We start from the raw sequence: 25155 nt of genomic DNA, 5'->3' as shown, positions 1-25155 counted from the left end.
CATGTAAATGAAACATCATAGAAGTAAATTAATTTAGAGACAGATCAGTTCAATTGGAAACAAAAGCAAATATTGAATAGTAGCATATTTATGAGGATGCGAGGGAAAGAAGTTGGTGGTGATTAGGGGCTTAGACCATGATTAACCCAGAGTTTTTAGAGTGGGTTTTTTAGCGGAAGTTAAAAAACTGTTTTTAACTTTTAACTAAAAAAGTTAAGAACCGGTTCTTAAAATCCTTATTTAAGACATGGTAGTCTTCATATTCAGAAACTGAAGCAAATAAGACAGGGTAGTCTTCATAATTTCATACTTTTCAGTTTATAGTAATATCTTTACCTTCACATTGTCCGCACCAGTTTATTTGTAAGAAAATAATATAATATCCTCACGTTCTCGTGGAACTACGAACTAGCACTGAGTGTAGGGTCATTGCGCCTTGTCGTTTTGAATACGACGCTCTCGACAAATCAAAACATATAATTTTCACACATCTTACTATAATAAGAATGAAGCAACAGTGTGAACAAAAAATAAAAGAACGAAGCATCAAGAATTGGTAAAAACAGCATAGAGAGCACCTCCATTAGGAGGATGAAAGTGGATTCTCCAAACAAATTAATTATAAACAATAAAAAGTGAGTGGAAAGAGAGAGATTCAAGATGGGTTCAGAGATGTGATTAGGAATTTAGGATGTTTGTAGATATCACTTTTTCAAATGGTGTTTTTTTATTCGTTTGATATTTTCTAAAAGAAAACAAATTTAATTAGATAATAAAATTACATTACAATATTGATAAAAAGAGGGAGGTGAACCTTTTTTTTTAATATTATATATATTAAAATCCACCCGATAGACAGGAATTGTGAAACGATTACAAACTTGATTTGAACGAAATTTATCTAATCAATGTATTACAAGACAAGTTGAGGAGAACCTCTTATGTAACTGTTATCAATAAGGTTGCTCTAATTGGGATCCTAGGAGAGCCCGTGAAGTCACTATTCATCTATACCTTGAATATGTATTGTGGTATCTATGTTTTCTTCGTATTGTTAACTAACTATTAGATATGTTTCAAAAAAAAAAATTTGATCGGCAATGCTATAGCATAATTAAGAAAATAAATAAATAAAGAAGTATAAAGTATATATATGAATTACACCCTTTATGAAAATATAAATAAATGTGATCATTTGATTTGATGAATTGAAAATGAAAAAAGGTGAAAACTTCATTTAAATAATTAAATAAATAAAAGTTGAAAATTTTGTTAGTTTATTCCTTACAGAAATTGAAGAAAAAATATTTTTTACATTTCTTTATACATGAAGATAAAAGACAAATATAGTATAACTCATATGTGAATAATTTAACAAACTGTTCCTTTGTAGTCTGTGATAATGGTTAGCAAGTTATGCTCATGAAAGGCAGTTAGTTCTATGCATTGTGTCGAGTCTACTTGTGCAGAGTGGTGGTCATCATACTAAGGAAGATTATGCTGTGAGAGGCAAATAACCAAAGGATGAAGTTCAAATCTACACTTGGAAAGATGCCAATCTTCGTGAGTTAACAGATTTGGTACACAATGGATGTGCCTGTGTTTTCTCCTCGTTCCTTAGCACACAAAGTGGAACCATGTTGTTGTTTCAGGTCAAAGAAGTTTCTGTAGCGGCTAGGAGAAGAGACGCGAGATTATCTTTTGCGTTTGTTTATCCTGACAAGAATGGCCGGTTTATTGTCAGACAGGTAAAGTTACCTTCTTTCTTCACATTCTTGATAAGATAGGATATAACCATGACCACCACAAGATTGTTGAGGCGTTCTAGAGTTTCTTCTGTGTTTTTTGCCACTTTCTTTAAGTCATAGTTGATTTAGAGCCTCTATATCGAACATGTATTTTGTTATACTTATGAAGCATGCTCAGATCATATAGTAGCATCGACTAGTCATCTTCCCATGCTTATGATTTGAGAGTTGAGAGAACAGAACATTATATATAAGAATGCATTAGTTTGTTTGGCAGGGGTGATTTCAGATTCACTTGTTATCATTTTACTTGTTCTTTGCGATGTTTGCTAGAACTCACGGGAAGATACTGATCTTGTGATTGTTGATTGATAAAAAGGTTGGTCAGACGATGTCTTATCCAAACCGAAAACAACCAGACGACAGTAAAACACTCGCTGACCTTCATTTTGAGGTAAAGAGTTAAACACACACACAGAAGATAATGGTAATCTTTATAGTCAAAATAGTATGCCGAGTAGAATAGCTATAACTGTAATTAATCATCCTTTTGCAGATTGGAGATTATCTGGATGTAGCAATCTACTAGGAGGAGGTTTCTGTTTCTCGTCAAGTGAGATTTAGGTGTGTCTGTGTTTGTGCACAAGGCAAAGAGCACCTTCATGGTTGTTCCCATTTCAAAACTTCATTCAGACAACATTTTATGTCTAATATGTGGTGTAATGATTTTACTCAGTTTAAACAAGATTTGACCAATTTAAATGATGTTTTGTCTGAATGGGTAACCAAATGTTGGGTTACATGATGAAACATAGACTATAAAAGTGGAAATCAAGTGCTTGTCCTTGGGATTGCATGGAGATGGAGTCCTCCTTCAATATGAAGCGTAAGCATTCTCTTGTAACGCACGTTACTCTTCTCATCAGCCATTTTGAAGCGAAAGAAGTGAAGAAGTACCATCGATACTATCTTCATTTGCCGGTATGCGAAATCCTTGCCAAGACAGATTCTTGGACCAGCCTTACATACACAGTCAAAGAAAGAAAACATGTTAGAAGATAATGTCTTTAGTTTCTTAACCTCATACATAACTTGTCCAAGAGAGAGATGTACAAACATGAAAGCTTATGAATTTGAATGGTGATTCTGGTTGGAACCCGCCATCCTTGAGCCATCTCTCTGGCTTGAACTCCTCAGCATCTTGTCCCCATACATAAGTCATCCTTCCCATTGCATAGGCCAAGTAGTAGACATTATCCCCTCTCTTCACTCTATGTCCATCTGCGAGTATGTCATCATTCTCTGCACACCTCATGTCCTAGAGAAGGGACCAAAAAAATAGATATTGCATCTGTTGTTCAATCAGATAATAATCTTTAAAGAAGCGGTCATTTTACCACAGGCACAGGAGGGTAAAGCCTCAAGGTCTCAGACAAGGCTGCATGGAGATACTGCATCTGATCAAGAGCCTCTTCATTTATACTCTGAACGAAACCGTTTACATCGGTTGTTCTCTCGTGACTTGATGTCACATCTCTAATCTCTTGTAAGATCTTCTCCTGAACAAGTGGGTTCTTGCACATCATGTACAAGAACCAAGAGAGAGATGCAGCGGTTGTATCCTTTCCAGCAATCATAAAGTTCAAGATTATGTCCCTTAGGTACTTATCATTCATGTTCTCCGGATCTTTCTCACTCTCCACTAGAAATCTTGATAGTATATCCTCTCTAACAGCCTAAGGACAGGCCAAAAGGGGTAAGAATCCAATCAAAAAGAGAGTGTAAAATTTCAAGAGCGAACTCACAGTGTTCTGTTCCCTGCCAAGTTCTTTTCTCTTAGTGGTAATTAGTCTATAGACAAACTTGTCTATAGTAGCAATACTCTTCTTGAGTCTAGCTTGTGATCCGATGTTGAGAAACCGTTTCAGCTTCCAGAGAGGATCGATGAATCTTAAACTAGTTGCAACGTTACCTTCATCAAAACCTTCCATGAACTCTTCCCCTTCTTTGCTAAATTCATCCAAACATTTTAACTCCACACCAAACCCTACTTTGAAGATAGACTCCAGTGTATATCTCATCAACATATCCTAACACCCAAAACAAAAGTACCCTTTTGAGTTTCCTTAAATAAAACGTTGCAAGTTTCCATATTTAGACTTACTTGAGCATCAAATGATTTTCCAGAGAGAGCAAATTCAGAGACAAAACCAACAAGTTTACATGCATTTGTCCTAAAAACAGAGCAGCTAAAGTCTCTCAAAACTCTAGTAGAGAACTCAAAGCTAGCGAGCTTTCTCTGCTGTCTCCATTTATCTCCATCAACAGCGAAGATTCCATGTCCCAAAAGATCCGCAAGATTCTCACGACTGCTGTGTCCTTTGCTGTAGTTATCGAATCTTGTCTTGAGAATATGCTCCACGTTGCGAGCATCTGCAGTGAATATCTCGCTCTGTCCGGGACTCAAGAACCTGAAGGTTGGCTTCTTCGTAGCGAGCTCCGTCTGGTAATCGTATAACTCTTGGCTGTGGAATAAGAGGTCAAAGACCGTGGCGTGCACTGGAGAGTAGGCCTTGTTGCGTATAGACTTTCCGGTGAAGATTCTGATCGTTAGGTAGATTGAGAATGACAGAACGATGAAGATCGTGGCTGCTAGTGCGATGGCTATGGTCGCTAAAATCTCCTCCATTCTTTTCTTACTTGGTAGACTTTTCTTTTTTGGCTTCTTATTTCAAACTTTTCCGTTTGTGAAGTCGAGTTGGAGAGGTAAACAGATTTCACCGCGCGACGAAGAAGATGATCTAGTTGGGCCCATAGTTAAGCCCATAATAAAGGGTCGGCCTTCTGAAACGAATTCGAACCCACGTTTAGAATTTTTAAGTTTTGGTTTTTTGATTTTCAGATTTTTGCTTTTAGTTTTTGGTTTTGATATACTTTTTAGTTTTTCAAAAAAAAAAAAAAAAAATCAATACATGAGACAATCGGCTTCTTCTTGTAGTGTTTTCCTTACTTTTGTCTTGTGTTTTTGTAGGACAATGGTTTACTTCTAATCTATGCATTCACGTTTAAAAATCACTTTTGCATATAAGGGTACGGTTCTCTTTACAACCATGAGAATAGTAATAGTGTCATCTCCTGTCACCCGGTTTAAAAATCAATTTGTGTAAAAATCGTTTAACATATGCTTTTTGACTAGAAGTTCACTATATTCTTGAATTTCTATCATTCCTAGCTATTCAGACTTACATCGTCAGAATATGAAACCACTCTTCATCATACTTTGTATTAAGAACCTATGAGATGTAGCACAGCTCCCTCGGTACATGGAGAAACCAAAACCAAAAGAAGTAGAGAGAATGAAGTTAGTCAGATTTAAAGAATCAAGGAAGTGGTTATAGTATTAAGGAAACAAGTACTGGGACATAACATGGCAAAGAGAAAACAACATTCTCCCAACGTTGGATAGAATCGAAGGAACCAACTTAAGAATCATATTCTATATGGTATCAGCAGCTTCGATCTACACAAAACCTAATTTTTTTTTTCCCTATTCATCTCTTTCAATGGCGGCTAACAACAACTCAGTGTTATTCACTGAACACAACATCCCCAACACCCCAGGCCTCCTTACCATCAACATGGCTAATGTCACTAAACTCACCTCTGATAACTACTTGATGTAGAGCATCCAAATACAGGCGCTTCTTGATGGCTATGGACTTGCAGGCCATATCGACGGATCCCGTCCCATACCACCACCACAACTCACGGTCAATGAAGTGACTACTGAAAACCAAGACTATGTCTTATGGAAACGCCAAGATCGCCTAATCTTCAGTGCACTCATCGGAGCTCTCACCACCAACCTTCAACCGCTTGTCTCCAGAGCAGTCACAGCCATCGAGATCTGGACGACACTAGCAAACACGTATGCTAAACCTAGCCGTGGTCACATCAAACAGCTGCGAGATCAGGTACGGGCCTGGAAGAAGGAAGACAAGAAAAATGACACATACATTCAAGGCTTGACGACAAGATTCGATCAACTTGCACTCCTAGGCAAGCCGTTTGATCATGAAGATCAGATTGATGCGATCTTAGGGGGTCTTCCTGATGAATACAAGACTGTTAAGGATCAGATTGAAGGACGTGACGTACCTCCTTCCATCACTGAGATTCATGAGCGATTGATCAATCATGAACTACGCCTGTCATCTCTCTCACCGCAACCTGGCTCCACCTTTCCTGTTACTGCAAACATAGCACAACAACGCTCCAACAACAACCGCAACCCTCGCAACAACACAAGCAGCAACAACACAAGCAGCAACAACTATCGTGGAGTCACCAACAATTGGCAGGCTCAGTCCTACAACAACAATAACCGGAACACAAGCAAAGAACCTCGGCCCTATCTTGGACGCTGCCAAATCTGTGGCACTCAAGGACATGGTGCGAAGCGTTGTCCTCAACTTCAGACGTTCCAAGCTGGTCAACAACTTCAGCCGAACTCACCCTTCACACCGTGGCAGCCACGAGCCAACCTGGCTGTCAATGCTCCCTACAATGCTGAGAGCTGGCTCCTAGACAGTGGAGCTACACACCATCTCACATCTGACCTGAACAACCTCTCTCTTCACCAGCAGTATCACGGAGGAGATGATGTCACCATTGCTGACGGCAGCAGCCTTCAAATCACCCACACCGGTTCCCATACTCTTCCCTCAAACTCTAGAAACTTACTGCTAAATAAAATCCTTTGTGTTCCAAATGTTCATCGCAACTTGATATCAGTATATAGACTGTGCAACACTAACAATGTCTCCGTGGAATTCTTCCCGGCTGCTTTTCAGGTGAAGGATCTCAGCACGGGGGTGCCGTTACTCCAAGGCAGCACTAAGCAGGGTCTGTACGAATGGCCGATCTCAAAGCTCCAAGCAGTTGCGATGCTCACCTCCTCTCAACCTAAGGCGACTATATCTAAATGGCACTTGAGACTCGGACATCCGCATACCTCTGTCCTAAACACTACTCTTTAGAAATTTTCTTTACCTTTGTTGCATTCAAACCAAAAAGATTTCTCTTGTTCTGATTGCCTTTCTAATAAAAGCCATAAACAACCTTTCTCAAACTCCACTATTGTCTCAACAAAACCACTCGAATACATTTTCTCAGACCTCTGGTCATCCCCAATTCTCTCTAAAGACAACCATAAATACTATCTCCTTCTCATTGATCACTACACCCGCTACTCATGGTTGTACCCACTTAAAAGAAAATCTGAAGTCAAGGATATCTTCAAAACCTTCAAGCCCTTGGTAGAGAACAAATTCAAAACCAAAATTGGAACGCTTTACTCTGATAACGGTGGCCAATATATTGCCATGAGATCCTACTTAGCTGAGCAAGGGATCACACATCTCACATCTCCGCCGCATACGCCGGAACATAACGGCATGTCTGAGCGCAAGCACAGACATATTGTCGAAACAGGCTTGACATTACTCTCCACTGCGTCTGTTCCGAAATCATTGTGGCACTATGCATTCGCCACAGCTGTTTACTTGATCAACAGGATGCCCACGCCGGCTCTACACAATCAATCTCCATATCAGAAATTGTTCCAGACAGATCCAAACTATGCGAAACTGAAAGTGTTTGGCTGCCTATGCTTCCCATGGTTGAGACCCTACACTCACCACAAGCTTGACGATCGATAGCAGCCTTGTGTCTTCGTCGGCTACTCTACATCACAAAGTGCCTACTATTGTCTACATAGACCAACGGGCAGAGTGTTTACTTCACGGCATGTCAACTTTGTCGAAGATCAGTTCCCGTACTCTGGTCCGCAACCAGTGCCTCATATCATTCCGGAAACTACACAGGCTACTACGAGCTCTCCACCTCATCAGGTTATACCAGTAACGGCCCCGTGCTCGATTCTTCACCAACCGCCAGCAGCACCTCCGCCGGCTCCGCCGCAAACGACAAACCCTCAGGTATGTACTCCGTCTCTTCCAACTCCTTCTTCTCCGTCTGATTCTTCTCACTCTGGACCCTCTGTCCAGCACAATAATGGGCTAAATTCCCAAGCCCAGTCTCCAGCCCAACAAAACCAAGCCACAATCCAAACACTCAACCCAACTCAAATGGCCCAAGAGGCTACTACTCAACCTCCGACACAACCTACTCCACCAAACACGAACCCGACTTCTTCTTCTTCACAAACTCAACAAACAACCTCAGCACAAAATACAGAAAATCAACCACAGCCAGTCCCGCCTATCACATCACAAAATCAACATCCAATGCAGACAAGAGGCAAGAACCGCATCTCTAAACCAAACCAAAAATTTACCCTTCTTGCCACCACATCCAAACCATTAACATCAGAACCCACAACAATTCTCCAGGCCTTGAAAGATGAACAATGGAGAAAGGCAGCATCTACTGAGTATGATGCACACATGAGAAACCATACTTGGGATCTCGTACCTGCCACACCAAATCAAAATTTAGTTGGATGCAGATGGATCTTTACAACAAAATATCTACCGAATGGAAAGGAAGAACGCAAGAAAGGACGTCTCGTCGCCAAAGGCTACAATCAACGCTATGGTGTTGATTACGCATAGACGTTCAGTCCGGTCATCAAAACTACAACCATACGACTTGTCCTTGACATTGCGGTCCATGGGAACTGGACCATCAAACAGTTAGATGTTAACAATGCGTTTTTGCAGGGTGAGCTTCAAGAAGAAGTCTACATGATCCAGCCCCCTGGTTTCATTGATCGAGACAGACCATCACATGTGTGTAAGCTAAGAAAAGCAATCTATGGACTCAAGCAAGCTTTGCGTGCTTGGTACTTGGCATTGAAACAACATCTCACTTCCACTGGCTTCACCAACTCTCTAGCGGATGCGTCTCTGTTCACGAGGATTGTAAATGTCAGCTACACTTACATATTGATCTATGTCGATGACATTATTGTAACTGGAAACGACAAGCAGGTCATCGATCAAGTCCTTCACACGTTTGCGGATCGCTTCTCCATCAAGGATCCGGTTGATCTTCACTACTTTCCTGGCGTCGAAGCAACAAGAACAACAGGGGGTCTCCACTTATGTCAGCGTAAATACATCATTGATCTGCTCATCAAGACGAAGATGCACGATGTTAAACCCGTGACTACCCCATTACCTACTTCACCGAAACTCACTCTTCATGGTGGCACTCTTCTCAAAGACTTGACAGAATACCGGTCAGTTGTCGGGAGTCTTCAGTACCTAGCGTTCACACGCCCAGACATCTCTTATGTTGTCAGTAGACTCTCTCAGTTCATGCACCGCCCCCACGACAGAACATTGGCAAGCAGCGAAGCGCGTCTTACGATATCTAGCAGGCACAACAACTCATGGCATCCTTCTCTCTCGACGGTCACCTCTCACACTTCATGGGTTCTCCGACGCAGATTGGGCTGGTGACACTGATGACTACATCTCCACAAATGCATACATCATCTACCTTGGATCAAATCCGGTTTCTTGGTCTTCGAAGAAGCAAAATGGTGTTGCGAGATCCTCAACAGAAGCAGAATACAGGGTTGTTGCGAACACAGCTTCAGAAATACGGTGGCTCTGCTCTCTTCTCCATGAACTTGGCATCCGCATTCCGATAGTCCCTGTGATCTATTGTGATAACATAGGAGCAACCTATCTCTGTGCTAACCCTGTTTTCCACTCCAGGATGAAGCACATTGCACTTGACTACCACTTCATACGCCAGCTCATTCAACTAGGTGCGCTAAGAGTCTCACATGCATGTCTCCACACACGACCAACTAGCCGACGCCTTGACAAAACCATTAGCTCGCTCCAAGTTCAATCATGCTTGTTCCAAGATTGGAGTGACTCAAGCCCCTCCATCTTGCGGGGGTGTATTAAGGAAACAAGTACTGGGACATAACATGGCAAAGAGAAAACAACATTCTCCCAACGTTGGATAGAATCGAAGGAACCAACTTAAGTATCATATTCTATATATAGTACATGACTCTGCCGCTCAATTACGCCAAAGCCAAACTAAACCGGCAGTTCATGAGGTCTTCGTCACTACAAGGAAAGATGATGCTAGCATGGAGTTGTTAACGAGGCAATGGGGATCATTGACAAAGGAAAAATAGATCATGGTATGGTAGAGTTGTTCTGATTGATACAGATGGTGACAATCAGTCCTCTCTCTCAGACTCCGACAGAGAGGGTTTTGATATGAATGGTGACAACGGATCAAATTCTTTGGATCCCGATAGTGAAGGAAACCATGAAGCTGATGTGAATCAGAAACAGGTGGTCACAACGGTTAAAGCTACTTAGCAAGATCTTTCTCTGGATCGGTAACATATTCCAAGTCATTTTTTTCATTACAAAAACACGTTAGAAGTAAGATATATAGATAAGGCAGGGCAAATGGTACGGTTGTAACATGGGAAGCTGTAATTTTACGTGGAAATGCGAAGCTTAATGAGTTTATTAAAAAAATCTTATATTTGAAATTTTGTGATGTCTATAGTTCAGGAAAAAAAGCATATCCATAATGTGATGCAATGATAGAAACGATATAATGAAGGGTAAGGAGAGGGCTAACTGGCTAGAGATGGGGCTTAAAAACAGACAGCGGAAAGAGTAAGTCATAGGAATCATCAATGGATAATCTGAAATTAATATGAGAGGTTTTCTGATGGTGAGAAGAGGAGTAGAATCTCCTTTGACAACAATCTCATCACTATGAAAGCAGTAACAACTCCAAGATTCTTACCCTCTCCTAACTCTGGTAAACTTCTTGGCATCTATGAACTCTTATATCTTTGTTTTTAGTGGTAAATGTCTTTTAGGTCTGATCCAATTTTGTAATTGTATGGTAGAGATATAATAATAGAGTATAATGATAACAAGTTTTGAACACTTTTGTAGAGAAGCATGGATGGATGGGGTTTCATTTCGGTGTTGACTATCTCCTCCAATTCCATTGATGCCTCTTGCTACATAGTTTCTCTTTGCATTTTTGGGTTTCAATTGAAATATCAATACAAGAAATGAGTAGATCTTTTATAGTGGCCCTAGTCCTTCGCCTCATCAATTTATTCTAAAATTCTTCTTTCCTTTTTTTCATGAATATCATCAATAAATGTAATGGGTATATTTTTAGTCCATGAGTATCTTGATGTTTCATTGAATAGTAATGAAATTAATCTTTATGTAGTAAGATGTTTTCACATGAAATTTGTTTGTTCTGTACTTGATGTTCTCGTTTGTAGTTATGAATGTGTTGTAAACCGTTAGCAAAAAATAATATATTATAGTTTGTAAATAATGAGTATCGATTGGGCCATGGGAAGAAGGGGAATTATGAGTAAGTGGAAATTGGGTTTGAACATTGAAGAGAAAATAGCCCACAAAATTCAGTATGCAAGATAACGATGAATGGTGATGATGGTTGATGAATCTATCTTTGTCGTACACAGTGGGGACTAGTGAATGGGGTTATTATGGCAAATGGGTATGATGATTATGGGAGGAAGAAGCCAAATCGGTGGTTTCATTTTTTTCCAAAGTAAATGTGCTCTGGCTTTTGCTTCTACTCCTACTCGAGTACTCCATGACTTTTTCCACTACAACACATAAATGTAAGTATATATTATTATTGTATATGTGCTAAATTTAAAGTCGCTGCACCAGGTTTGGTAGCATCGATTTCACACTTTTTCCTCTTCCTTCCAAGTTTTTTTTTTTTTTTTTTTTTGCTAAAAAGTAAATATCATATTAATGAAAGTTCAGATTTACAAACATAGTAAATCTAATTTATGCTACACCTTGGCAAAAAAAAGATAAAAACAAGGTAGTAACAAAATGGTGAGCCATGACCCCCCTTAAGAACCATCCCTTAAACCCAAGCTCGCTACGTGACCCATGGTGAGCCATGACCCCCCTTAACACACAAAGTCAGTTGATTAGGATTTTGATTACAAAATTACTCATTTGATTAACGGGCTGGACAATGAAACACACTAGAGTGTTGATTAATATTCCAAATGTAAGACAACGAACGGTATCAGTATGTAAATAAGAACAGATAAGTACACATATTGCTTAAGAACACATGTCGTAAGAAAACTTTATGGTTTATCGTTTTAAAAGTAATTAATACAAAGTACTTATTAGTCAAGAATCTTAATATTCTACATACAGCCTGTATAAACTATTGGACGGGGAACGACGAGAACAAATGGTGTAAGTAAACTTTAGAACGTAAGTCTTGTTGTGTGTATGTAACGGAATTGATTAACCATCATGAGATATGACTTTCAATGAGTTGAAAATTCTCGATTTACACTCTTCTATCTTGGAGGCTCGGGTACGTAATCTTTTTTTCTTTCGTGACAAAAGGCAGAATCAGGATTAGGTTTCATAAAAGTCATATTAAATAGAAAACACAGAGAAAAAAAAGGGTTTGATGTTTTAAAAGTTAATAAGAGGAAACAATTGTACTTGTGATGAAGATCGAGGTTTTCACGTACTCTTACCTTTTGACTTGCTTTGGTTCACAAGTAATCATGATTTGACCTTTTGCCAGTCAAAAGAATCTGCCAAATCGTTTCATAAAACGCAATACGATTATTAATCTCACAAAAACAAGCAGAGGTTAAATGCATATAGTATATAAAACAGCCAATATAATGTAAAATTCACTTTATAAATTCTTTTCTTTCAAGAAAAGTTTAACCATTGTAATGTAATAGTATTACGGTACTGAAGTAAAAATAAAATGTGTACAAGGTTCAACCTAATGTATGAACTCATTTTGTTGGAGCAAGAGACGAGCCTAGTTTCCGAATCTGAGTTGCAACGTAAAAGTAAAAGAATAGTTAATTGCAATCATTTGGTTAAAGATCCATTGATTCCGTTTATACATCTAAAAAGCTTGTACTACTGCTTTATTAGGTCGGAACGTATTATAATTTGTAAATATATTTGAAAAGAATAGTTTTTGATGTATGAATAGCTGTTACGAAGATTTGACTAACTGTCACTTTGAACATCAAAAACCATGTGATTTAGTTGACAAACAAACAAAATGATCATAAGTTATAATAATATTGGATAGTTTGTTTCATCCTGTGTACCTCTTTAACGGTGAGTCTGAGCTTTTTAGGGAAACTTCCTAAATTATTCTAAATAGTAGTACTTTTAAGGACAGAACTTAAGTTCACCACACTCTTTAGAACCAATCAAATTGACACATAGATTATTAATTAAAAAACATTAAATTAAATAAAAAATAGCTACAAAAAATAAAAACGCTAATTTTAACGACGCTAACGCTTCCAGCTAAACCCTAAACCCTAAATCTTAAATTCTAAACTCTATACCCTAAATTCTAAATCCAAATCCAAACCCCTAAACCCTAATCCTATACCCTAAACCCTAATCCTAGACTCTAAACCCAAATTATATACCCTAAACCCAAAAACTAGACTATAAACCTAAACTCTATACCCTAAACCAAAGTCGTAGACCCTAAACCCAAACCGTAAATCTTAAACCCAAATTATATACCCTAAACCCAAAACCTTAACCATAAGTCCAAACGATAAATCCTAAACCCAAACCGTAAATCCTAAACCCAAAACCGATACCCTAAACCCAAATCCTAGACCTAAAACCCAAACGGTAAACCCTAAACCCAAACTCTAAACTTAGATGCTATATATAGGGTTTGGGTTAAGGTTTAGAGTCTAAGACTTGGGTTTAGGGTATAGGATTTAGGTTTATAGTCTATTTTTTGGGTTTAAGGTATATAATTTGGGTTTAGGGTCTAGGATTAGGGTTTAGGGTATAGGGTTTGGGTTTAGGGGTTTGAATTTGGGTTTAGAATTTAGGGTATAGGGTTTAGAATTTAATATTTAGGGTTTAGGGTTTCGCTGGAAGCGTTAACGTCGCTAAAATTAGCGTTTTTATTTTTTTTAGCTATTTTTTATTTAATTTAATATTTTTAAATTAATAATCTATGTGTCACTTTGATTGGTGAATTTAAAGTTTCACCCTAGGGGTGAACCTAAGTTTTGTTCAACTTTTAACTAACTCAATCAGTCGCCAAAAAAAACAAAACAAAAACCCATAAAAATACAGTAAAGATAAGACTGTTTATGTTGTACTTGTTCTTTTTCATTCAACTTCTTCTTCTCCCTCATAACCTCTTTCCCTGTCCCTTTGTAATCATGATTCTTCTTTGCCATCATTACCTTCTAAAGGAGCCTCTCTCTTTCCTCTCTCGCTCTCTCAAGAAAATGCAAGACACAAACTTACACAAATTTTCATCTATATAACACCTCTATTTATCTCTTACCCACTAATCAAACACGCCTCACTTCTTTTATCTCTCTCTATAATCTCTAAAGATGTGTTTAAGTTCTTCAGAACCATTCTCACACACACCCACGAGATTAGTTTTGTACCTCAAAACACATACCCACGTTCGTATCCCTCGCCTCTCAAGGTTTTAACCTCACACACCTTTCTGAAACTATCTATAATCGACGCTTTAATTACGTTCTTAGTCACGATAACATTTTAATCTCTGTTTCTTAACATTTTCAGGAGGAGAAGGATGTGGCGGGAAGAAAAGGAGATGGAGATGAACAATATAAAGCTTTACATGGAGAATCAACACATCATACAGGAGAACGAGAAACTTAAGAAGAAAGCTCATCTTCTTCACCAAGAAAACAAAGCTCTCTTCTCTCTGCTTCAGACCAAAACAAGTTCTCATGTTCCTTAAAAACCTTACCATCACCAAGATCATAGTCTTCTACTTCTTTAGTGATTTAATAATAAATATCTAAATGGATCTAATTATCTAAGTGGTCTTATAATTTACAATCAAGGGTTTAGTATTACTGGGTATACATCTTTTTTTTTCCATTTATCGTGTAATAATCTCTGTATGTGTGTTCTTTTGTTTAATGGCTAATCTGTCTTATTAAAAACAAAAATATTAAGCTAAATCGACGAGAAATTTACATAGCTGGCATGAACATCTCACGTGACGTGGGTACCCCCTCAACGACTTAAACAATCACGGTATATTAAATTGGAGTATCCAACATAGTTAATGATTTTCACATGGCCATGCCGTGACCGTTCGAAGACGGCAACAAGGCCATGCCGTTTCTACCAACATAATCAAACATGTGCGCCGTTTCATATAGTAGAACCAAACACGCGCGTCGTTGAAAACAAAATATTCTACATTAATCCCAAAGCTGCGCACTGGGAGATGGAAGTTAGGTACAACAGTTGCTTTCGGATAGACCCATTTCGAGCTCCTTCTGCGTTATGAACACATGAAACCACATTATAGCTTGACTCAATATGCAGAAGGTTCATTGTGACTGCTTATAATATAAACTATACTCTCCCTCAAGAGCCATTATACGCCCAATTAATGGTGGGCAGATTATGACCAAACGGAGTCTCAGATTGATAGCCCCAATTAAAAGTCTGGAAGCCCGCTTCATAGTTTGATAAGTTCAAATATGTGCGTCAGATTATTGTTTTTGTTTTATTGCTAGCTTTAAGAAACGAAATAAAGGAGTATTAACGATCTTGTTAACTAGACTTAAAAGATAAACAATCAAGATTAAGCACTACTAATAAAGTTCCACCAGATTTGTGGATAAACAACAGTTGGTATGCAACTAAGAATCTGAATTGCATAGTGATGCACATAAACGGAAGTTACATTACTAAGACCTTCTTAGCAATATAGGTTAGAGAGGCATCCAAAGTTTGGTTCACAGTTTTGACAGCATCGCTGACTCTACCCTTCTTCACATATGCATCCATCATCGTTCGATACGTTGGAACATCAGGGCGAAAAAACTTCTTAGAGCACATTTCAGCGAAAAATTGCTCTGCTTCGGACAAGAGATCTTGTTCGCAAAACTTGGTGATCAGGTTCCTGTAACACAACTGTGGATAACTAACTGTGCCAACAGACTTGTGAAATATCTCAACTGCCTCGCTAATCTTCCCGAGCTTGAAACACTCATTCACCATAATATTACACGACTCAGAATCAAACATTCTCGGTTTCCAGTCTTTCTCCATCATCTGACCGAACAATAAGCAAGCTTCTGTTTTCTTACCGTACCTTAGCAACACTTTCAAAAGGGCATTTGCCGCAGTCGCATAGATCTTGCTGAACTCTTCCTTGGACGACAAGTAACACTCCATAGCTTTCTCATCCATCTCTTGTTTAAACCAATGCTCCATAAACATCGCACTCGCCTGCACCACAGAGTCCGAGTCGTCACTCAACTTTAGCTCTTGGAAAAGCTGGTTAGCCCTTTCAAGATTCCCCAAATCCAAGAACCCACGTATGAAAATGCAATACACGGACCTATCCACGCAGTAGAACTTATCTATAGCTTCATCAATCCTACCTGCGTCGACCAACCCTTGAGCCAGGGCTAGTTGGGCACGATAACTCGGCCGGTCACGCAACAAAAAATGTTTGTACAATTCAAGAGCCTCGTCGAGTTTCCCTTCATCACACAAGGCAATGATGATTGGACCGGAGCAGCGGTTGGTTATCAGATCCCATTTAGAGTTAGCAGCATAGTAATGGAACAAAGCGTACGCGTCACTGTAACGTCGGTCACTGCGCATAGCGTCGATGATAGCCACGCCGGTCTCGGCAGTCAAGAAGGGATCACCTCTGGAAAAGACGGCCAAACGTGCTTGCTCTGCGGCCGCGTCGAGGTTGGACAATTTGATAAGCATCATGACTCTATTGTGAATCGAAGAGGGATCCGATTCAGTTTTGGACATGGGAGGCGATGATGGGTTCGAAGAAAGGCGTTTAAGGTAGGAGAGGGATGATGTGTTAACAAAACGGCGATGGTTGTGGATCGGAACAGCAAAGAGGCGATTGAAAAACATGGTGGCGGAGACAACAAAACAAAACTAGTTAGCTGCTCTGTAGATTCTAAAAACCGAACTCGAGATCGAAGGCTTATAATAATATTTTTTTTCCCAACAAGACTTAGGGCATGATTAACCCTATTGTTTTAATTTTTTTTTTTGATTTTTGTCTGATTAAAAAAAAAAATTAAAAATGAACCAATCGCGGATCACCACGTGTCAGTGGGATCCGCGAATAGTGAGAACAACCGGTGCTGCTTCCATTTTTTTTTTTTTTAAAGTTAAGCATCGGGATAAACATCCCAATTAATGGTGGCCTTAGGTTCTCACCTCCCCCTCTTAATCAAAATACTATATAGATTAATAATAAAATAGATTAATTTTATTTTAAAAAATCTGAAATAATTAAAAAAAAATAACATCAATTTTAATGATGCTAACGCCACTAACTAAACCCTAAACTTTAAATTTATACCCTAAATCCTAACCCAAATCGTAAACCCTTAACTCAAACCGTAAACCTAAACCCAAATCCTAAACCATAAACCCAAATCGTAAACCTTAAACTCAAATCCTATATCGTAAACACAAATCATAGACTCTAAACTCAAACCATATATGCAAACCTAATCCCTACGCCCTAAACCCAAATCGTAAACCCTGAACCCAAATCCTATATCCTAAAGGTTTGGATTAATGTTGATGTTGTTTCTTTACGGTTTAAGATTTGGGTTTAAAGTGTAGGTTTGAGTTTATGATCTAGGGTTTGAGTTTAAGATCTAGGGTTTGGGTTTAGAGTTTACGGTTTGTGTATAAGTTTTAGGATTTGGGTTTAAGATATAAGGTTTGGGTTTAGGATTTAGAGTTTGGGTTTAGAATTTAGGGTTTAGGGTTTAGATTTAAGGTTTAGGGTTTATAATTTAAGATTTAGAGTTTAGTTAGTGACGTTATTTTTTCAATTATTTTAGATTATTTTTTAAAAATAACATATTTTATTATTAATTTATGTGGCATTTGAATTTAAAAGTTTACCCTTTTGTTTATTTTTTTTTTTTTTTTGATAAATAGCTTGAGGCACTATAATTATCTGACGAAAAAAAATAAAAGAAACAATAATACTACAAATCCAATGATGACTTCAAACAAAGCAACTGCTTCAGACATTATTCCTTGCTCACAAAATCTACTAATGATGTTCCTGTAACAAAGCTGTGAGTCATTGATCCTCGGGCTTTTGGATCAGGGCAAACTCGAAACCGCCATGGACGTTTTCAGACATCTGAAACAAAGGGTTGTCTCGTCTGCTGACGATGAAATTGCCGACTTGGTTCATCTTATCATCGACGAGGATTACAATGGAATCGCGATGGTGACTGATACTTTCATTGAGTATTGGTTCAAACAACGTAACGATGAAGAAGCTATCAAGTGGTACACGTCTTTGTTAGGCAAGAGATTCGTAATGAACCCAGTTACTGGGAACATTCTTCTGCGGATTCTTCTTGACTACGACAAGAAAACAGAAGCTTGGGCATTGTTTGAACGGATGCTGGACAATCAGTTTAATGCAGAGACATGTAACATCATGGTCAAGGAATGTTTCGCGAACTCGAGGTTTAAGGAGGCAGTCAATACTTTTAAGCGAGTTGGAAACATCATTAGTAGATTCTGTGAGCAAGGGATGTTGTCTGAAGCAGGTGCTTTCTTTGAAGACATGTGTTCCAAGCAGTTCATCATCCCAGACATCCCCACTTATAGGATATTGCTCGATGCCTATGCTAATGGATCAAGATTCGATGATGCTGAACGGATCGCGAACCTTACCGTTGATGCGAATCTCAAGTGTATTGCCAAGTTTTGTCCCCTAGATTGAAATACGTATAAATTCTCTCATTACGTTGGGATATTCTCATCAAGGTGGCGAGAGTATTAGGAAATAACCACAATTCGAGCTTACATGAATAAAATAATTTTCAGTCTATCTAAAATTGCAAAAAGGTGAAAAGGCTTAAACTGGTAATGTTAGGGCATGTTTACTGGTACAACCCCATTGGGGTCTCTTAACCAATATTATCAATTAACTTAACTTAATTGACGTAATTGGAAACCTTTAATTTTCTATCCTATATTGGTACAATCCTATAGGGGTCTCTTAACCACATCTCCTTCATCTTCATCGTGACTTTGAGCTTCAAACATCTTGTACCAATTCGAGCACTCCTTCCTCGATCACCATCCTTTCACAAACTTCAATCTTCACCGCGAACTCCTTTAAACTCTGATTTTAACAAATCAGAAAACAAAATCTGATCAAAACGACCATAAGCTTTATTCAATCAATCTGAAACAGAGATGAAAGAAAACACTTGAAGAACAACTCTCGTTCAGATTGAAAACACCACAAAAGTCTGCAACTGCGAAAATCAAACCCAAATTTACAGAGAATACTGTCTAGAGCGTCGATCTTGAGAGAGAAAAAATCCATTTTTTTACGTCAAAGGAAAATAAAATAAAAAAACAACATATTTTTTAAACCAATAAATATCAAACATGTGGCACACTACAAGAAAACATCAAGGATACTGAGGGAAAAAATCGTCTGAATTTCATCGGAATAACGTTATTCCGACGACATACCGACGAAACAAGTCCTCGGAAATAATTCCTCGGAATTTCTTCTTTCCTCGGAAATCCCTCGGAATTTTCCGACGGAATTCCGAGGTAACAAATTTCCGAGGAAATTCCGAAGATCACTAGTTTGTCGGAAATCTCCTCGGAATATACCGAGGGAGAACTTCGTCGGGATATTTCCTCGGAAGTTCATCGATCGATGCGTTTTTAGACATATATCCATCGATCGATCCGTTTATAAAAAACGTTCGGAATATACCGAGGGACATCTTCCTCGGAATATTCCGAGGAACATGTCCCTCGGTATATTCCGAGGAACATTTCCCTCGGTATATTCCGAGGAAAGGTGTCCCTCGGTATATTCCGAGGAAGATGTCCCTCGGTATATTCCGAACGTTTTTTATAAACAGATCGATCGATGGATATATGTCCAAAAACGCATCGATCGATCGAGTAAAAATTATAATTAATTTCCTCGGAATGTAAAAAATATTAACTTTTTTTAAAAAATAAAATTTTTGAAATTTAAATTCGAAAATATAAAATTAAAATTAAAATTGAAATCATATTAATTAATATTCAAAGTTTCACAAATAAAAATAAAACATTCCGAGGTTTTGGAAAAAAAAAAACTACGGGTCTGGCACGTCCGGGAACACCTCGTTCGGATACATCCTCTGCATCATCTCCATCATTTGCTGGTTCAGCCTCCTCTGTGCCTCATAGCCCGCCTGTTGAGCCGCCATCTGGGTCTCCAACAAAGATATGCGATCATCTTTGTCCTTCAAGAATGCTGTCGAGGCCGGGTCTGATCATCATGAGACCTGTAAATTAAAAAAAAATATTTAATAAATATAGAAATATATAAATTAATTTTTTTTTTTAAATCTCAAATAATTTAATCACAAAAAAGATTTATAGCTATTAAAAATATTTAATAAACATATAAAAATAGTTCTAATAAACAAAAAATTGTTTAATAATTACAAAAAATAGTTTTAATAATATATATATATTAAAAATATTTTTAAATCCCAAATAATAGTTTTTAATCACAAAAAAAGTTTTATAGATATTAAAAATGTTTTGTAAAATCCAAAAAATCGAATTTATATACAAAAAAGATTTTGTAAAATCCAAAAAATCGAATTTATATAGAAAAATCGTTTTTGTAAAATACAAAAATCGATTTTATATACCAAAATCGATTTTATAAATACAAGAAAAATAAAAAAATTATAAAAAAATTCTAAATCAATTCAACAAAACAAATTATTCAACCAAATCACAATTCTAAACCTATTATACAACCAAATCACAATCCTAACCAATCACCCTAACAAAAATCTATCAAAACTAAACAAAAACCTAACAAATAGAACCTAAGAGAGTGGGATAGGGTCCTTACATGATTTGTGTAAGAGAAGGGGGAGGTCGCCGGAGATATCGTCGGATTTCAGGGGGAAATCGCCGGAGAGAAGTGAGGAGCCGCGCAGAGGAAGAAGAGAGAAATGGAGAAGAAGAAGGGGCTCGTGGTTATAAAACCTAGGGTCCGACGGACATTATCCGTCGGAATTCCGTCGGAATTCTAATTTCAATTTTCGCAAAATATTTGCCCGGTAAAATGAAAATATTCCGAGGAAATTCCGACGGATAGTAAAATATCCGTCGAAATTTCCTCGGAATATTCCGTGGAAATACCGAGGAACTAGTGTTTGGGGTTTCAAAACATCAAATTTTTTTGCCGTATTTCATTTCTTATACAATTGTAATGCATACCATTGAGGATTCTTTGTATAGATGAGCATAAACCATGAAATAACAAATTTCAAAACTAATTGAAAGTATTCCCTTTACCGTTCATTAAAAGGTATAAGTGTTTCTCTATGTTGTGGGATTTCGTTCATACAATCGGAAAAGTGTTAATTATACGGTAAGGAACAAATTTTTGACTTCATAATGAACGTAAGATACTTAATAAGGGTTATATAGGTGTTATTCAAACCGCAAAACGTTGTTTTCGGTTTAAAAACCATATTTCCTCGGAATTTCCTCGGATTATTCCGAGGGAATTCCGAGGAAACTCTTTTCTTCCTCGGAATTCCGTCGGAATATTCCGAGGAACTAGTGTTTGGGGTTTCAATACGTCAATTTTTTTTTTAAACGGATCGATCGATGGATATATGTACCAAAACGCATCGATCGATGGAGTATATCAGGTGTTCCTCGGAATTTCCTCGGAATATTCCGAGGCTTTTCCGAGGAAACAGGATTTGGGGTAACAATGTGATCGATCGAAAACAAAATCTCGTACGTTTTTTTATAAACGGATCGATCGATGTATATATATCCAAAAACGCATCGATCGATCACTAAGATGGACCAAAGCATAACAATGTGATCGATCGATTAGATTATCCCATCGATCGATCGAGAATCTCAAGCATTCCTCGGAATGTCATCGGAAAATCTTGTAAGTTTTTTTATAAACGGATCGATCGATGGATATATGTCCGAAAACGCATCGATCGATCACTAAGATGGACCAAAGCGTAACAATGTGATCGATCGATTAGAATATCCCATCGATGGATCGAACAAAATCTCGGGAGCCTTTTTTTAAACGCATCGATCGATCCGTGTTTGTACAAAAACGCATCGATCGATGCGTGTGCGTGAAACAGAATTATAAGGCAAAACCCGAACTTTTTGGATCAAAACCTCAGAACTCTCATCCCCTCGTTGGTATTCTTCCGTAAGCAATCTCGTGTTCGGATCCAAATGAGGTCAATCGATCCAAGAACGAAAATAATTTGAAGAAGACATATTTTTTATGAATCAAATTCGTGTGTAAATAAAGTAAGAGGGAGGATGAAGATATGGAGTGAATGAAGAGGAAGAGGATTGCTTGTATTTATAGTTTAAATCCTGCCGACAGACCGAGGAAATTCCGACGGAATTCCGACGCCAACGGCTAGTTCGTCGGAATTTCCTCGGAATTTTGTAAAATCCCCCAACGGCTCTCCAACGGCTATAATATTTCCTCGGAATTCATCGGTCTTCCCCAACCACTGGGTTAGCCTTCTCACAACACTCTGCCTGCAGCGGCCAGCCTTGAGCTCAGAGAAGTGGAGCTCGTAATTCTATATCGTCGGAGATTGCTGAAACTGATTTAGGTTTTAATTTCAATGTGAACGAAGAATGAAGCGAATTCATGCGAGGGGTCTCAGACCGTACACATATATAAAATATAATCTACATTCGTCTTTGAGAGGGGAGTAAAGAAGCATTGAAGTTCATGGTATTGATTGAAAGCCATAACGGCCACCATTTCTCAGTAGAAACTTTGAGGAAGGGAAGCGACATTGAAGACTGTTTTTTTTTGTGTAAAAAGATAAGACGTCAAAGGTTGGCCGACAAAGTGTCTAGGTTATGTTCTGGGCTTAATGGTTCAACTTTGTTATCTATGAACGTGGGGAGCTAAAACAAAAAAACCCACGAATTACACAACTGACAACAAATAAATATTATAACCAAATAGCTTAGAACAAAATATGAGCTAGCACTCTAATATTGTAGCAAAGTGACGTTTTATTCTACTTTATTAGTTAGGATTACATTCGTATTTATTTGTACAATTTGATTACAGATTTTGAGTGCTGTGTTTAGACCAAGTTAAGAAACGAAGACGAGGTGATATTTTTTCCGTGTAACACCAAAATATGCATATCCCTAACACCAAAGAAAAATAGACAACACAGCTTATTCTTTTATTCATAAGATGAAATAAGAACTTATAGCGTCATCAACATTATTCTATAATCCAATGATACATGAATTTTTCAAGCGTACGATTTTTTGATAAGTAGATAGCATCTTCTCGTGCGTTCCATGCGTATATAGCGCACCACATCTGAAAAAGTCAGCACCTATATATGCTGCAAACTTTTGATGATATGCCATATTTGCTCTCATCCAGGACAAGTAACAGTCGAATTTTGTAGTTAAAAGAACATTATCATGAAAACTAAAATTATATGGAGGATCTTTAAATTTCACAAAGTGATCGCCTAGATCATCGTCTTTGGATTTGCAATGGACTTTGAGAGTATTTTGAGTGAGAGTTAGGCTATTTTGGAAAACCAAAGTGTTTTTATGGCTAGAGCATCTCCAACACTCCCCTATTTTTATCTCTATAATAGCATTTAAAGACAAAGTCACTCCAATCCACCTCTATTTCTACCTCTAAAATAGAGATTGTTATTTTCTCTTTTATTTATAGAGGAAGAAATAACATTTCTCTATATTTTGTTCTATATTTTGAGATCTCTATTTTAGAGAAATACATTGAAGCAAAACACATCTCTATTATAGAGTTCTTATATTTTAGAGGTCAAAATAGGAGAATACATTGGAGATGGTCAATTTCATTTAGACGCAAAACATAAAGCAAATATAAGAAATGAAATACTAAACGGGAGATTCATTACTTTGAATAATCAATGATTCTTAAACCTGTTTATACTTGAGATTTTATACTGTAGTATATATATAATTCATTGGTTTCTTGGCTCCTATAGAAACAAACTTTGACCGAGTTCTGTATATATATATATACAATATATTGGTTTCTTGGCTCCTATAGAAACAAACTTTGACATATATATATATATATATATATATATAATTCATTGGTTTCTTGGCTCTTATAGAAACAAACTTTGACCAAGTTCTCAATAAGACTATCTACCAATCAAATTGTGTCTTGGGGGCCACTCACTTTGTATTTAGCGTGTGAACTAACTCTCTCATCAGCTTCTCCCGTCACATTTCAACATATGTCTCTGCTGGACTCACTCACTTGTATTCAACCAGTTGAAACTTTTCAACATGTATTAATTCATGTTGGATTTTATTAGAATTCAACATTCATAGCGAGGATTAAGCAGTTGAAGTTTTCATTCAACAACCTCATTGCAACTAGTTTGAGTGGAATTTACTTTTAATTAGTAATAAATAGTATCAGTTGTTCAAAAAAAAAAGAGTAATAAATAGTATCTCGTCTTAGTTATAATTTTTCTTCTTTCTAAAAGGGGGAGGGTTATTGGTAGAAGAATTTTTGAGGAATTAAAAATTTGAAAATTCTATTTTTATTGGTTTATGAATTCTTAAAATCTCTGTAAAATCTTTTGTTATTGGAGTGAAGACTTTTAAATTCCATTCAAGTCTTTTGTTATTGGAAAAGTTTACTTATCATTGATTTACCAATTCTATTAAAATCTATTGTTATTGGGATATAAATTTTCATTGTTTTTACGCATAAGACTCATAAATACAAACAAACATAATTGAATAATGAAATTACAAAAATCACACATTGAATCTTGTCAATGGTATTCAACACAATGAAAAAAATATTTTAACCTTTCTCTTACATAAAAATATTTCTTAATAATATGTATATTATAAAGTAGATGCTAGATATATGTAGTGATAGCTAAACCAATAGTTTATTAATATTTTTATTTTATAGTATATATTATCTTTATTGAGATATTCCACATGATTATATTATACTTTCTTAAAGTTTCCTAAGCCACTCTGATAGCTGAGTTCGTGCAATGAGTCATGCATTCTGCTTGCATACCATAACATTTTAATGTTTCCGGTGCATTGTTACAGCAATAACAACGTCTTCCGGTGCAATGAAGGGGACATACACACTTTCGATCGAATTCTAGACCATATGCATTTCCCACTATATAAGAAAAATAACATTAAATGAGAAAATG

General features: G+C 37.4%; 3 protein-coding genes across 3 annotated transcripts; 1 reads left to right on the top strand and 2 right to left on the bottom strand.

The window, feature by feature from the left end:
• The first annotated feature begins 1172 nt into the window (after positions 1-1172).
• Positions 1173-2597, top strand: LOC106429639 (histone deacetylase complex subunit SAP18). Its single transcript, XM_013870386.3, has 4 exons — positions 1173-1563; positions 1653-1748; positions 2128-2202; positions 2305-2597. The coding sequence occupies exons 1-4, from the start codon at positions 1525-1527 to the stop codon at positions 2335-2337; spliced, it is 243 nt and encodes an 80-aa protein (XP_013725840.1). The 5' UTR covers positions 1173-1524; the 3' UTR covers positions 2338-2597.
• LOC106429647 (cytochrome P450 704C1-like) lies at positions 2475-4496 on the bottom strand. The gene is made up of 5 exons (XM_013870396.3): positions 3913-4496; positions 3554-3838; positions 3146-3484; positions 2866-3066; positions 2475-2768 (listed from the first exon to the last, which is right to left on the bottom strand). The coding sequence occupies exons 1-5, from the start codon at positions 4435-4437 to the stop codon at positions 2580-2582; spliced, it is 1539 nt and encodes a 512-aa protein (XP_013725850.1). The 5' UTR covers positions 4438-4496; the 3' UTR covers positions 2475-2579.
• An 11048-nt stretch (positions 4497-15544) lies between these two features.
• Positions 15545-16750, bottom strand: LOC106429615 (pentatricopeptide repeat-containing protein At1g10270). Its single transcript, XM_013870365.2, has one exon. The coding sequence runs from the start codon at positions 16748-16750 to the stop codon at positions 15545-15547; it is 1206 nt and encodes a 401-aa protein (XP_013725819.2).
• Between the last annotated feature and the right edge of the window lie 8405 nt (positions 16751-25155).

The sequence above is a fragment of the Brassica napus genome, chromosome C3, assembly GCF_020379485.1.
Source record: "Brassica napus cultivar Da-Ae chromosome C3, Da-Ae, whole genome shotgun sequence".
NCBI classification, from domain to species: domain Eukaryota; kingdom Viridiplantae; phylum Streptophyta; class Magnoliopsida; order Brassicales; family Brassicaceae; genus Brassica; species Brassica napus.
This window is presented reverse-complemented; position numbering and strand designations above follow the sequence as displayed.